General features: G+C 41.5%; 1 protein-coding gene across 1 annotated transcript; it reads right to left on the reverse strand.

Annotated features, from left to right (window-relative positions):
- Window positions 1-3,284: 3,284 nt before the first annotated feature.
- On the reverse strand, window positions 3,285-6,440 carry LOC310693873 (vomeronasal type-2 receptor 26-like; the record flags this gene model as incomplete). The annotated part of the gene is made up of 3 exons (XM_083476255.1): window positions 3,285-4,186; window positions 4,366-4,492; window positions 6,363-6,440. 3 exons carry the CDS (start codon window positions 6,438-6,440, stop codon window positions 3,285-3,287), a joined length of 1,107 nt encoding a protein of 368 aa, XP_083332381.1.
- Window positions 6,441-16,692: the final 10,252 nt, after the last annotated feature.

Genomic DNA, 16,692 nt, shown 5'->3' on the forward strand with positions numbered 1-16,692 from the left:
GAGAGAGATGTCAGAGTCAAGTCCCCCAATAAAAGCTATCTTTTCTTTTTTCTTGTCACATATGAAGTTGGGGACAATCCTTTCTGTGGTGGACAGAAGTTTCAGGGTGTTCTGATAAGTCATCCTTGCATTGATGTAGCTGTCATAGACGTGGAACCCAAAGGTCATATTCGGTATGATATTAGGGTTCTTGTTTATCTCTTTCACAGCAAACACCAGGGAGAGGGTATTCTGGTAGTACTTCAGTACTTCACTAAAAAAGAGTTATACTGTGTGTCAGAGGTATTCTCCTCCTCTCCCTGTTATGCAAATTGGTAACTTCCTGGTTGTCGCTGGCAAATCTCAAAATATTAAACATATATGCATTGTGTCTCTTGACAGTATTCAGTCAGCTTTAAGAACATTGCATCTAAAAAACGTTTAATTTTGTGCATAACATTCATATCCTGAAATACATATAAGTAAATTAATCTCTGATCTGCAGGTGTACCACTCGTGCCTAAAATTATGGGTCTTCACAGGTGGCTAAAACAAACAGCCATTCCTACTATGTTAATTTTGCGAAGGAGGACATGGTTGCCACATCCTTCTCTTAATTCCTTATTTCCTTTAGGCAACCAACAGACCCTCACTGGATGAGAAGTTGCCAAGTCAGAAATTCTGACTGGTGCCTCTCAGATAGTTAGTGCTTGGTGTAGGTGGGGAGTAGAAACCAGAGCACATTGGATGGAACAGGATATATTCTTTCACAGTAACGGAGTTTCCACATTTCCCTCCTTCAGATAAAATTATGGCTGTACAACAAATACTTTAGCCAATGTTAATCATACTCAGAGAAGGCCCCTTAGGATTAATAGATCAAACTTAGATGTATTAATTTCAATGGGTCTACTCTACATATAACTCACTTTCGATACTTTGTTTTGCAAAACCAAGTTTGCAACTGCTGTTTTTATTACCCAATATGGTTTACATTGCAAAGCAGAGAATATAACCCAAAATCTATGATATTCAGGTGTCACAGCTTCTGTGATGGCCAGATTAAATGATTGTGAATGTGAGGATCAAGCTTTGCTGCAAAGGAAAACCAGACGTTAATGGTGTGAAAGGAAACAAAGAGGGAGGATGAGGATGAAGTTGGGAGAAAGCGGTGAGAGCCATGGGATCAGGTGATGAGAAAGCAGAACAGGCAGAAGATAGAGGCATCATGAAGTGGAATCAAGCAACAAAGAAGGTGACCAGATCACAATGTAAAGAGAAGAAAATAGATGTTTAACATTCCTACTCGAAGAAAGCCACATGGAAAATTGTTCTGAGGATGCCATTGTATGTTTGGTGTAATTGCAGCATACGTGAGCTCACCAAGAGTACACTATAAAGGATATGGTTTTTTACTTACAAAAGTTCATCTATAAGCTTTGTGTTTGGGTGCTCATGGAAATCTTTTTCTTCAAATACAAAGCCAAAATAATTAGCAATTCCTCCAATGACTAGGTCCCCTCTCTGATAATTCTGGTATGGAAGCTGGAAAGGCTCCATCATGGTGCATCTAGCAGAGTGGTCCTTGCTCTCAGTTGGAGGCAACTGCAGCCACAGGAAGAGAAGGATCTGCAGCAGGAATGTTCCTACCATCTTGGGGCCAACGGGGGTGCTGAAAGTCAGATTTCTATCTCATCTGCCTTAAACTGAATTGCAAGAACTTTCAGTTAATGATTTGGGTTATTTTGATAAAGGGGAAAAGCCAAAGATAGGATGCATGAAGACTTGCATGTTTAGAATTTTTCATCGGGACTCTAAATGACACAGGATTTATTTTTATATACACTTTCACACTCTGACATTGATTGTGTTCATGGCCTGATAAAATGTACATGGGATTTTGCAAGATGGGTGATAAAGCCCAGCAATTTGAGATAATTACTGGTTCCAAAGTTATCTCCTTAGAGCAATGAGCTCTGTGACTTCTAGTAAGATCAAAATAATAATGCATATTTATTATTGAGTAGTGCTCTTATAATTGCGAGTGCCCCAGGCAAGCAAGCAGTCCAGCTGCAAACTGGTGGCCTGAAGGGAGCTTCCTAGTTTCCCCAACACTCTTCCTCAATCACACCTGCACCATTTTCCCCCAGCTGTACATGTGTCACCAATGAAGACATGATTTTCAGCATTTTAGACCCCAAGGATGCTACTTTGTACACCAGTTAAGGGGAGGGAGGAAATAGTTAGATTAATACAGATTCCAGTTGCAGGCGCAATACAGAGTGTTACATTTCCTTACAAAAGGCAGAAATGGTTAGTGTTGTGCTGTGGCCAGAGTGTACCTTGATTTCAGTAAAGCTTGTGAAGAAACTGGGGAACTTTGGTTTGAATGAGGGAACTGTTAGGTAGATTGGTAGCTGGTTGACTGACCGAACCCATTTTGTTGCAGACAGGGTCATGTCCTGGCCAGTTGTGCTCAAAAGCATTGCCACAGAATCAGTAATCAATTCACCACTGCCATAATTGTGTCCTCACAATTTCTCCCAAAGGAGCTCTTTGGGGTTGCTCCAAATCTTTTTTATTGTTTACTTGTTAATTCTTTTATTATTTGTTTACTTGTTGATTCTTTAATTTCTATGGATATGAGTACTTGGACTACTGCAATGCGCTCTATGTGGGGCTACCTTTGAAGGTGACCCGGAAACTACAACTAATCCAGAACGCAGCAGCCAGACTGGTGACTGGGAGCGGCTGCCGAGACCATATAACACCGGTCTTGAAAGACCTGCATTGGCTCCCAGTACATTTCTGAGCACAATTCAAAGTGTTTGTGCTGACCTTTAAAGCCCTAAATGGCCTTGGTCCAGTATAGCTGAAGGAGTGTCTCCACCCCCATCGTTCTACCCGGACACTGAGGTCCAGCACCGAGGGCCTTCTGGTGGTTCCCTCACTGTGAGAAGCCAAGTTACAGGGAACCAGGCAGAGGGCCTTCTCAGTAGTGGCACCCTCCCTGTGGAGATGTCAAAGCGATCAACTACCAGACTTTTAGAAGACAGCCCTGTTTAGGGAAGCTTTTAATGTTTGATGTATCACAGTATTTTAATATTCTTTTGGAAGCCGCCAAGAGTGGTTGGGGAAGCCCAGCCAGATGGGCGGGGTATAAATAATAAAATATTATTATTATTATTATTATTATTATTATTATTATTATTATTATTATCCCAGATTTCTAATTACATACATGTAAATAAAACAGCAATAACAGACACCCAGAATTGCGAGCATGATTCAGACTTCTGGATTATTTAAAACTGTCTTCTTATTAGCTGCTCCCTGCTGTTCAGCTCAGGCCTCAGTAAAATAACATAGCATTTGGGGGTAAAGATGCAGCCCAGTAACCCAAAACTGGAGGTCAAGATGGAGAAGATCTCCACAGCCACCATGTATTTGCCCTTGGTGCTCAAGTAGGTTGGAACAAAGGAGAGCCACACACTGCAAAAGACCAACATGCTGAAGGTGATGAATTTGGCTTCATTGAAACTGTCAGGCAACTTTCTAGCTAGGAAAGCCACCGTGAAGCTCACAGTGGCCAGCCAACCCATGAATCCCAGGACACAATAAAACATGACAGTGGAGCCTTCGTTACATTCTAGTATTATTTCTTCAGTCATTGAGTCCATGTCAATGTCTGGGAAAGGAGGAGAAGTGGCCAGCCATATGCTACAGATTGTGGCTTGAATAAGGGAGCAGGAAAGAACAATGGAGCTGGCCAATGGTTTCCCCAGCCATTTCCTCATGCTGGACCCTGGCTTGGTGGCCATGAAAGCCAGAACCACAATGGCAGTTTTGGCCAATATGCAAGAAATTGCCACTGAGAAGATCATGCCAAAAGCAGTTTGTCGAAGGAGGCAGGTGGCTTCCTCAGGCTGGCCAATGAAGAGCAGAGCACAAAGGAAGGAGAGCAGGAGGAAAAGGAGGAGAATATAAGTTAGGTTGCGGTTGTTGGCTTTAACTATGGGAGTATCGCTGTGCTTTGTGAATATTTGAAGCACCAAAGCTGTGATGAAGGAAAAGAAGAGGGCCAACGTGGCCAAACTGATCCCCAACGGTTCTCCATAAGACAAGTATGTTTTGTCTTTCGGGAGGCAGCCATCCTGTTCATTGTTTGCATATTGATCTCCAGGGCATTCGACACAGTCGTCCATGTCTGAAAATGAAAAAGGAAGAAACAAATCTTATTTTTTTAAAAGGTCTTCTTTCCCCAAATTGGCACCGTGCATCTAAGAGATGCCAGAATATATATTTGCTACTTCCATACTGTTTTCCCACTAGAGAAAGGAGCTTCTGATGCGCAGGTAAAATTAAAGCGTGTGATGCATTCCTTACCCTCCTTGTTTGATATCTTCCCTTCTGGACACGGAAGGCAATCATAGCAGCAGAATGGCTTTCCTTCCTTCTTGTTCTTTCTATAACCTACACGACAATTTTCATTACACAGAGAAGTGGGTTGTGCCTGTTCATAAATGAAAGAAGGAAATTGTTTGGGACTTATCGTCAAATAGTAAAAATGACTGTTAAGCAATAGCTTCCTATAGGTTTTTTGTTTTATCTGAAGATGATCTTAAATCTTGCTCTAATTGTAGCATTGGAACTTCTATCATTACTCCAGTACATTTGCCTTTATGATAACCATATTGGTAAGTATTTGAACTTCCTCAGAGATTAGCATGCCAATCTCTTATCAAATTAGAAAATGTTCAGGTGAAAGCTTATTGGGTCACTATCTCATATAGAAATCGATGAATTATTTCTGACTTATACTTGCAATAGAAATTATTGAAATTCTGTCCCATCCTGGTAGTCTAACCACTGTTCCTTTAGCTTGGAACCTGCGAATTATGCTTCCAATGGTTTCTCTGGCAACATTCAGTGCTTTGCTTTCTTTTTGTATACTTGTATCTTTTTTGTGAAGGGTGATGATCTCTTCTCTTATCTTCTTGGACCATTTTCCTGACTTAGAAATATGGCTAACATACAGCAACATTTGACACTAAACAAACCCTTTTGCCAGTTCAGGTAGTTCATATATTACAGCTCAAGCACACCTGAAGCCCTTGATTAGTTGCATCAGGTGTGCTTGAGACTACACCTGTTGTATTTGTGCTGTTGTGATGGATTCTATTCTGGGGGTGGATAACAGTGAGACTGGAGAAGCCAGTATGAGTTGCATTTTCAGCTGAATTTGGGGAAACCACTTGAAGCATCCATTGAGTTGAGCAACTTTTGCAAACAGCTGAAATTCTGTAACCTAACCCTAACCCTAACCCTAACCCTAAATTTCTGTAAATTTTGATAATAATCCTGATTTGCAATGGGGGTTGAATAACTTTGATTGCAGCTGTAATTGTTTGCTTTTTATGGATTCTTGCAGTGCTCTTTGCTTGCAGAGTTACCGTATATTTTGCTCTATAAGACTCACTTTTGCCCTCCTAAAAAGTAAGGGGAAATGTGTGTGCGTTCATCACCTGCATGTGTGTTAAAATTTACTTTTGCAGAGCCAGGTGCTAAAAATAATAGTTTGTACCTGGGGTTTCTGTGAACATTCACTGTTAATCATTTAGCTCAGCAGCCAATGTAAGGGATTGTGTTTTGTATGTTTACCATAATGCTGCAAACCAATGAGAAGGTTAAAATAATGAATTGACTGTGCCTGGAGTAGTTGTGGGGTACAAATTAGGGCTGTGGAACAGATTTGGCCAAATCCCAAGTGGAATTGGGCTGATCCGAAACTGAATCTGGTTTGATTCTGAGGGAAAGGCAGGCAGTATCTGCAAAGAGCAGCACAGAGCTCTTTGCAACAGAGCTTTCTAATAGCGCCACACTGCACATTGGATATGTGTGCCTGTTCCAAGCAGAGGAACACATGAGTGCAGTCAAATTGAGCAGGATTGAGCCTGCTAATGAATAGAGGGTCCAATCCTGCTGTCTTCTTCACCAGGGGGTACCTAGAAAGATTAAATCTTTCTGCTTTTGACCATATTGTCTGAAAGTGGTTGATTTTGCCCCAGGTATTCCCTGGCCCAGCCCCAGAATGGTTTGGGGGCCTGAGAATGAAGGAAGGAACAATAACAATATGTATATACTAATTAAAAGACATACTGGGCTTCCTCAAATTACATTGACTAGTGACACTTTCTTTATAGTTGAGAAACTTCTGCAAATAGACATAGAAACAAGATAGCTTTCCTTTTATCAGTGCTGCAGCCTGATATTTCCTTCACAGATTAAGTCTGATTCTGATAATTGATGATTCAATGTGTTGAAATGAGGCAGTTTTGGGACACTGAGCAAAAAACTAGAGAAAATCCTGAATAAATTCTTACCTGGTTGAACCAGTTGGGCCACATGATACCATCATCATGAATGGTTAACCTCTTTTCTGGGGGAGCTTGTGGGTCCATTGTTCCAACTTTGACTCTCAGAAATGACTGATTTGGGAATGTGACCCAATTTATTACATCCAATCCAGCTACTAATTTCACATTTTGGTCAAAGGAAACTTCTTCCCCAACACTATTATTAAATGAAACACTTCCCAGAAAGTGGTGGAGCTAAGTTTGAAGAGGAAAAAAGCAAATGATGAAGATGCCAAATATAATTAAATATTAGAAATATTTGTACAAATAGAGTGCTTATCTTCAGCATTTAAGAGGTATAGTTCATGGTCTCTTTAAAAGATGTATGCTAGTGTCTTTATTTCTCTGTTTTTAATGAGTCTCTTCTTCAAAAATGGATGGAGCTAAAAAGGAAAAAGGAATTAATGAGCTGTGCTATTTTCTGGAAAAAGAGGTCTGGAACTCACCACAAACACCTCCCTCGTTCCCTTGGAACGGCAATGGAGCCCCCCTGAGAGGGGAGAGAACTGAGTTCCAGCGAGTTCTCGCTGAAAAAAGACCTGTTCATGAGGATATACAAAAGAGTGTCATTGTAGAACACAATATTCATTTAAATGTTTTGTGAAGGCTAATTTCAATTGTAGCAATGATCATTGTGGAGGTAAGATGTAGTTCTTTTAAGAATTAAAGTAAGTCTTGGCCTAAATTTCAGGCCAAGACTTACTGTAGTGACCGAAAACCCAAAAGTGAGTTTATCAAGGACATTAGAAATAATCCAAGACTTTGAAAAGGGAGTGGGATTTAAACTTAATAGCTCGAAAACAAAACTCCTGGTTAAAAACTTAACAATACAACAAAGAGAAGATTTGGAAAAAAAATCTTGAATCTAAAGATCTGTCAAAAAGTAGAGTTCTTGGAAATATGGATAACCTCAAAAATTATCTATATATTTCTAGAGCTTTATATAAAATCATGGACTGAAATCAAGGGAAACCTAGATATATGTAGTAGAGTGAAAATGTGTTTTGGGGGAATGATATCCACCATAAAAATGAATGTGCTACCAACAATACTCCTTTTGTTTCAAACAATTCCTGTAATGGCAGCCTTCAAAAATGGCAGAGACATTTCAAAATACATCTGGCAGGGAAAGAGACCAAGGATCAATCATAAACTCCTAATTGATATCAAGGAAAGGGGGGCTTCTCTCTGCTGGATCTTAAATTATACTACGAGGCAGCCTGCCTAACTTGGATTAGAGAGCAGTATACATTAGAAGATTCTGACCTATTAGATTTGAAGGGCTAAGGCAATCGGTATGGTTGGCACACTTATTTATCATATGATAAAGTAAAGATTCACAAGAACTTCCTAAACCATATCATAAGAAAATCTCTGTATTCAGTTTGGACAAGATACAGAGATCTCTTGGAACCTAAAACACCTGGTGGATATCCCCCCTAGAGGCAAATACTGTGAAAAAGAAAAATATGAAACAGATTTGGCCCACATATAAGGTACTATTTTAAAAAGCCATTTCCCATTCCTGGGGAGATGACATTGTGGGCTGGGAGCCAGCCCTTCCCACGTGCACAGGGTGAGATAGCCCTTGCGCCATTGGAAGGTCCTTGTCTACGTCATCCTTAGGTCATCCAATCCTGATGGTCTGGGGGCGTGGCACGGACTATTTAAACTGCCTGTGGCCGAGGACTCGTCCTGTTTTCTCCCTGCCTCCCTCCCTTACCTTAGGCTCTTTATTTCTTGACCTTGCTGTGGACCTCGGTTGATCGCCTTGTTTGTCCAAAGGGCCTGGTCGGAATTTCCCCCCACTTGACAAATTGGCATTGGCCATTTGGTTTTTTGCTTACCTCGTAGCAAATTGTCACAACTTTGTAAGGTTTGGCAGTTAGGCATTGGAGTATTAGGTTGAAGGTGAGGGGAAGTAGTAGCCATCACCTACCCCTCCTAATTCAAGGGTATTCCTTTAAAGGAATCTGGGGGCATGGCACGACGGCATGGCGTGGTCTCTGTTCAAAGCCCCGGACAGGGGGCTAGGGCCATGGCATGAACCCTAGCGATGACCCTGGGAGAGTTCCTCGTTGATGTGCATCAGCAGGGCTCCCCTTACTGGTGGTTATCCCTTCCAAGACTCCTGCAGATGTGCAGGAGTTAGATATAGTTGTGTGGTTTCCCATGCCTAAGCCAATGCCACTCACATTCCGTAACCAATAAAGTTGTGGCCTTTTTCACCCATTAACCTAAAATACTGTTTCATGTGTCTTTATTCCACTTCCCCGGTGGGTCTGGGACCTTGCCACGGAAAGAAGAGAACCAACTAAAACTCAAAAAAATTGAAGAAATAAGAGACCACTTGACAGACTTGTTCCAATACCATCAATTATTTGAAACATTTTAAGCCGATAAAAGAAAGGGATTTGTGACAGAACCATATAGATTAGAGGAAGACCTGATTAATTCAAAAGGGAAAACTTTGTCTAAAATGTACGTGGGAAGTCAAGGAGGTTAAATCCATGATGATAAAATGGCCCAGGTCTTTGGGTACAACATCTTAATGAAGGACTGGAAAAATTAACATGAAATTCACTGCTTGCTACATACTGAGAGAAAACTTTTTGAAATGCAGTATCGTTGTTACATGACTCCATTAAAACTATCAAAAATGTACAAAAACATATCAAATCAATGTTGGAGGTGTGGAGAAGCAGTGGGTTTGATGTTGCACATGTGCTGGACATGTTAAAAAAAAATTAGAGTGTTTTGAGATGAGATCTATATGGAACTTAAGAAAATGTTCAGGGTTTCATTCAAGAGAGCCAGTGTGGTGTAGTGGTTAAGAGCGGTAGTCTCGTAATCTGGGGAACCGGGTTCGCGTCTCCGCTCCTCCACCTGCAGCTGCTGGGTGACCTTGGGCTAGTCACACTTCTCTGAAGTCTCTCAGCCCCACTCACCTCACAGAGTGTTTGTTGTGGGGGAGGAAGGGAAAGGAGGGAAAGGAGATTGTTAGCCGCTTTGAGACTCCTGAAGGGGAGTGAGAAAGTGGGATGTCAAATCCAAACAACAACTCTTCTTCTTCTTCTTCTTCTTCTTCTTCTTCTTCTTCTTCTTCTTCTTCTTCTTCTTCTTCTTCTTCTTCATTTATAAAATAAAACCGGAGGCTTTCCTCCTTGGAATAGTAGGTCCTGATATACCAAGACCATAAGGGAATTATTTTTATAGGCAACTGTGGCCACAAGAATCCTTATAGCTTCAAATTGGAAAGGCAAAAACATACTGTCAGGGGTTCAGAGACAGAGGCACAGGTGAGGGGGGAGACGGAGAGCGATGAGGAAGAATCCCAGGACAGTGAGGAAGAGGATGACAATGACTTGAGGTCTTCCATGAGTCTCTCAAGTGAATCGGAGGATTCCCAGGAGGGGGCGCCCCTAGTCAGGACAAGGGGGGTCACAGGGGGGACCTGCCAGGAGCAGGGAAGCAGCAGGGAAACCCCGAGTGGGAGTGGGAGATCGGGGCCGGCTTCCCAGCAGGAACGAAGTGAAGAGAGGGGAGTTCCCAGTGTGACACACGGAGCGGAGCAGGAAAGAGACAGGGGAAGGAGATCGGGGCAGGACGTCCTGCCGGAAGAGGCGGAGAGTAGTACAGGGAGTAGTGTAAGTGTCAAGAGGAAGGTCAGGGGTAGCGAGAGCGCGCCAAGTTCAAATGTGGAGGCGCGCGGAAATGGAGAAAGCCCGGAGGAGGAGCCTAGCCCCAAAGCACGAAGGAGGGGGGAACAGGCATCTGAGGAATCCGCTTCAGGAGAGAGCAGGAGGGAAGGAACCCAGGGGGGCAGAAAGACCCTGCGGAAAAGGAAAGACAGGAAGAGGTGGTCTAGCACAAGCCTCTTAAGCTGGTGTAGAGGCGGGAGCGAGTCAGAGGGGACTTCAAATGTCTAAGGTTAAGAGACGCGGGGCTGCACGCCTCGGTTGTGGAACCGTTAATGAACTGCAATAAACATCCTTGTATATAAGAAGAGCTTGGCGTTGGTCTTTTGTGAGCTGAGACCTGAGGCAGCCTCTGACACATACCATTAAAATTGGAGTGGCAACAAAAGCTAGTGGAATATGCAGAGCTGACTAAGCTAACAGAAAAAATAAGAGACAACACAGACCTACTATTTATAAACAAATGGCGTTTATTTAAAAGATATATTAAAGACTGCTGTAACAATACAATGTCTGTGGCAGCCCTCGACAAACTTCTGTACTGAAATGATTTAGCGTAAAGAAGTATAATATCAATGCCAAGCTAATATCGAAAACTGAGATAGCTAGTGCACTAAGTAAATGAAGAAATAAAGGCATTTGGAGTAGATGGGAAGTCGATCAGTCTGGTGGAAGATTTTGAAGACTATGTTATCATAACAAGTATTAAAACTTTCTTGTTGTGGTTCATATATGGTGAATTTCGATTTGGTGTTGCGTTTTACTAAGTTGAATAAAGCAAAGAAGAAGAAGAAGAAGAAGAAGAAGAAGAAGAAGAAGAAGAAGAAGAAGAAGAAGAAGAAGAAGAAGAAGAAGAAGTGGCCTACATTTCATAGAACTTATACCACAAATATTAGACAGGATTCAGTTACAGATAGGTAGCCGTGTTGGTCTGCCATAGTCAAAATAAAAAAATTCCTTCCAGTAGCACCTTAAAGACCAACTAAGTTAGTTCTTGGTATGAGCTTTCGTGTGCATGCACACTTCTTCAGATACACACAGGTGCTACTGGAAGGAATTTTTTTATTAGACAGGATGTTACTTTAGATAGGTGGAGAAGCTATGTAGATAAGCTGCTCATCACTTTCCAGACATGATATCTTGTATCTAGCAATCTATAGCCATATTTTGCTATTCAAAGGACAAGTGAACCCACTTTAAAGTGATGGCAGCATTTCATCCACTATGTTTTCCTAACCATTAGTGGATAGTTACTTCCTCCCAGAGAGAAAAGTGGAATGGGTTTCCCCTACTGACAGAGGTATTCAGGAGAAGTCCCCATTTTAGCTCAGCTCCGGAGTTGATTACAGACATCTGTATTAACTGGAAGACATTACCTGCCACGGCTGAAGATCTGTAAATTCCCTCCTTGCTCCAGCTGCCATTGCTCTACAATTTAATTTGGTGGACTGCATGGTCTGCAAAGCATGTGCCAAAATATAGATTGCATTGTAGATGCTGTAGCTGTGGGCTGTCATGCTCGTTTCAAAAACAGACCCAGGAAGGCTCCCAATATTCTCCTCCCCAGTGCAGAATTTGTCATCTTTCTTCTCTGAAGCAGGATCGGGAAAACCACAATTAAACGCTTCTTCCCAGAAAACCCTGAGAAAGCCATCTTCTTTTTCCAAGGTCGGCTTTCTCATCTGAATAAATTTCTGGAATCCTGGAAGATCCTTAGAGTGAACTGCAAAGGATAGAGCCCCATGGAGGAATGTGATGTCCCAACCTCTTTGAAAGGGAAATGAGGTGAAGTCCATCTGGGCTGTCATAATCCAGACTTTTGTATTTCCTTGTATTGGCACATCATTCGTTTCTGCAAGTCTGGGCATCGTTCTCATTATCATAATTGTTTGAATTTCACCATGCACAACTACAACATTGGCAGTGCTTCCCACAAAAATGTTCATTGTTTTTGAACCTTCTTCCACCATTTCATCAAACTCACCAGAAGAGGTAGCCATAGGGAACCTTTCTATATAATCAAAGCAGATACCGTTCTGGGCAAACATAGGGAGAACATTTTGTACAAATCTCTCTCCAGGGTCATCTTGGACAAAAACCACACCGATCCACACCCAACGGAAATGCAGCAGTAACTGGAGGATTCCCTCGTATTGCTGAGACCCATCTGGGAATATCCAGTGGGTGAAAGGGGCTTGCATGTCATCATTCGTCACAGGAGAAGAGCCATAGATGAGCTGAAGAGGGTCATTGTTAAAATCAAGGGAGGAAAGGTGATAACAAATGGTTATATCAAAACACCAGTTAGACTCAAAAGCAAATTTCAACATATTAATTTAGCTTTTTGTTTATTTCTGATACTTTAGAATCTACTGTTTGGGGAACAGAAATGTCTTTCCATCAAATAGAACAATTTTGCAGTTATGTTTATGGCAGAATTTGCTGTATTTAAAAGAGGATACAGGAAAGAACAGGTAAATAAATGCTTGTTCACAGAAAACCCTGATAAAGCTTTCTCATCAGAAAAAATTCCTAATAATGATTCCTTGAGTTAACTGCAAAGGATAGAGAACCACGGAGGAAAGCTATTTCCCACCACCTTTGCATAGGTTATGATATGAAATCCACCTGGACTGTTCTATTCCAAACTTTGGCCTTGGTTTGTATTGGTGCATCATCTGTTTCTGCAATATTGGGCATCCTTCTCATTATCATAATGTTGTGATTTCCAACATTCACACCACTCCTAGGGGCTGAGGCAGTTTCATCCCCACCAATGTACTAGTCAGAGACAAATATAAATGGCTTTCATTGATGACGCATGTTCCATGCAGACCTCTTACTCTGGGCATCTTGTACGTAGACAGGATGGTTGACATGTGGAGACATAAATCAGGTTTTGGCCCCCCAATGACTGCCTTTGGAGTCTCCTGAACATCACACTTGTAGTTGGGGAGGAGTCTTTCTTGGCTAGAGAGAAGTTCCATGGAGGCTTGGTAGGTCCAGCTTGCACTGAAATGGCTGTTGTAGATGTGGAACCCCAGAGACATATTGGGCAATATTTGGGGATTTTCATTTATCTCTTTCACAGCAAATGCCAAAGCCAGGATATGCTGGTAGAGTTGTGTCATTGGCCTGTATGGAGAGCGACATAGTGCATAACAATTCACATTCACAAACATAGAAAGTGTAGGGATATATAGAAACACAAACCTGGATGTTTCGCTGTGCTAAACATCTAACTCCTGCCACGTCACATGCGGCCTGGCCCTGATTGCTACTAGTTTTCCTCTACAGAAGAGGAGGACAAAGTCTGGTTACCAAAAACTTATAATAAAGTCACCTCTAATCTGAATAAATTACCACTTGGCTTTGCTTGAAGTTAAATATTAAATAAGAAATCCTTCGCTCAGCATGGTAAATGAGCGGAAAGCCTTAACAAAGTGAATGGGGATGTTACTTTCTATGCTGTCTTGCAAACTTTTTTTAAAAAACTGAACACTGGTATAAGCCTACCATACAAGAAGAAGAAGGTTATCACACACTGCAGAAGTGAGTTTGAATTATGAGATTTGCCCCCAGGTCTCAGAATTACATGGGGGGGGGAAGGGTGGTATTATTCATCATACACTAGTGGCCAATTTTGTGAAAACATTTTGGAAAGTATGTGTCTTTGTAGAAGATTATGAAAAGCTTGGCCTATCGCTCAAGATCCCAAAAACCAAAGTGCTGCACCAAAAAGCACAAAACAACCCTTCTGCTGTTCCACAAATCCAACTCAGTGGTGTAACGTTGGAAAGTGTTGATAACTTCTCCTACCTGGGCAGTTATCTTTCCTCAAGGGCCGACATTGATGCCAAAATCCAGCATCGCTTGTGACTTTGCAAGTGCGCTTTCTCCTGCATTGTGTTTGAGGACTGGAATATTTGCAGGGAAACCAAAATGCTTGTTTACAAAGCTATCGTACTACCAACCTTACTGTATGCTTGTGAAACATGGACCACTTATAAACGCCATCTCTAACTCCTCAAAAGATTCCCTCAAGGGTGTCTCTCGAAATTTTTACACATCACTTGGGAAGACACACAAACTAATGCCAATGTACAGGAAGAAGCAAAGATCACCAGTGTTGAAGCAATGATTCTTCAACATCAACTTCATTGGACTGGTCATGTTGTCTGGATGCCTGACTATTGTCTTCCGAAGCAACGACTCTATTCCAAACTCAAGAATGGAAAGCGTAATGCTGGTGCTCCAATTGGAGAACAGCTTTTAAGAAAGGTGCCATGGACTTTGAAGACACTCGAACTCAGGACGAAATTGAGAAACACGCTAAGAGGAAGGCATGTTTAGCAAACCCTCACCGTGACCAACGTCCGGAAATCTATGTCCTCACTGTGGAAGGCCATGAGAATACAGAATTGAACTCCACAGTCACATACGGATTCACTGTTAAGACTGTCTTCATGGAAGACAATCTTACTCAGCTACGAGTGATCACCAAAGGAAGCAAATAGCCAAATAAAAGAAGTTATGCACAGAAAACCATGATAAAGGGTATTTCATAACTTTTCACCATTTACGTTAGTGTAGAAACTTTTTGCTGCAGTTGCAGCTCTGCAATGACATCCCATGGAGTAAAGCAAAGATTTTAATTCACCAGGCGTTTTAATGTGAAACCAAGATTGTATGACTGTTATATAAAATATGTGCTTTATTCCTGGGTTGCTTCTGACTAAAAAGTTTATTCAATCAGCTCCACAGATATTCTGTTGGATTCAGGTCAGGGCTATTCAACACAGTTTGTGGCATTATATTCTGCATTAGATTACCTTTCTAATGATATACTGTAGAAGTTCATTCTAATTTTATACTTTTCTTATGAGCTGTCAAAACTTAGAAATACAGTTTTTCCTATAGTTTTCCACAATTTTGACCACTAGTGTAATGAGCATCACCTTCATCATATGTCAAATGCAGAAAAATATTCATTCCAGATATACAATACAGTTTTTAAAACACACACACACACACACACACACACACACACACACTTCCTTACATAATGTCATCGAAGAGTTCAGGTGTAGGAGGTTCATTGAAGGCTATGCTTGAAGTTATATGGATTTGAGACATAATGCCAGCAACAACAACATCTCCAGACTGGAAATATTTGTGAAGAATAGGAAGAGGGTCACAGATGGAACATGGAGCAACAGCAGCCTTGCACTCATCTGGAGGAAGCAGCACTGATGTTAACATCATGGAAAGTACCATTCTGCACAGAGTATTGTAGGAGCAAGAGGAAACTTGCACACAGTCTGAGGCAGCAGCAGAAATACCAAGATTGCAAATATTACCATGTTGCAGGGAATTTTTTAGGCGACAATTCATCTCTTTGCACATTGTCATCTGAGTGATACTGAGCAGCAAAGCCTCACTGGGATGGTTGTGAAAGCCAGATTTTTGCAGGGAAATGAATCAGTGATCAGTCTGACAAAGCCCTTGGTGTAAGGCCAAAGTCTGAACATCACAGGAGATATTAATAGTATCTGCAAGTCTTGAGTCATAGTTTTCATGCAGCTACTGGAACTCCCCAGAGGGTCAAAGAAATGATCATGATTACTTTGATAATTACAGGAGACTTAATCAGCTTCTCAGTGATTAAGGGGTGGGAAGCATGTTTATCACATCACAGCCAAAGTCTCAGCTGGTCTTCCTTAGTAGGGAGAGCAATAAGAGTTTATGGAGAGTCAGCAGAAAAGAGAAAAAAGGCTACCCAGAAAACTACTTAAGGTGAAAATATATAAGAAAAGAATAAATGCTTTACAGCCGATTTTTCAAAGAGGTAAAACAAACAAACAAAACCCTTTGCATAACCTTTAAATCAAGTATGTTACCCATTTTATCAACAAAAAATTGCATTACATTAACTAGCACCATATGGACAGACAATATTTTTCAGTGGAGAGCCAGTGAGATGTAATGGTTAGAGTGTTTGACTAGGACATGGGAGACCCAGTTTATTACAGTGGTACCTCGGGTTACAAACACTTCGGGTTACAAACTCCGCTAACCCAGAAGTAGTACCCCGGGTTAAGAATTTTGCCCCAGGATGAGAACAGAAATTGTGTGACGGCAGCGGGAGGCCCCATTAGCCAAAGTGGTACCTCAGGTTAAGATCGGTTTCAGGTTAAGAACGGACCTCCGGAATGAATTAAGTTTGTGACCAGAGGTACCACTGCACATACAATCCAGCTACTAATTCCCCATTTGTATCTGTCCTGCATGGAGAAGATAAACTCAGAGAATCTGGGTCTCATTTGTAGGCAAATGAGTACTAGTGGGTAATAAATGCCATTCAAATGATTTGAAGCCCCACTTGGAAATGTGGCAACTTCACATTGTGAAGCCAGGTGGATGTGTACATACATGTGTATCTACAGGTGGATGATGACTGAAAGTATAGCCTTGGCAGAAGTGACATGTTTCACACTGATGATCTCTCCCCATGAAGGGATAAACCTTTAGCACCCAATGAATGGAAGATTAGTGTATTGGCAGGATAACAAAGTGACAGAACAACTTTATGGGGTTAA

Source organism: Podarcis liolepis, assembly GCF_965112155.1.
Source record: "Podarcis liolepis genome assembly, chromosome: 15".
Taxonomy (NCBI): Eukaryota; Metazoa; Chordata; class Lepidosauria; order Squamata; family Lacertidae; genus Podarcis; species Podarcis liolepis.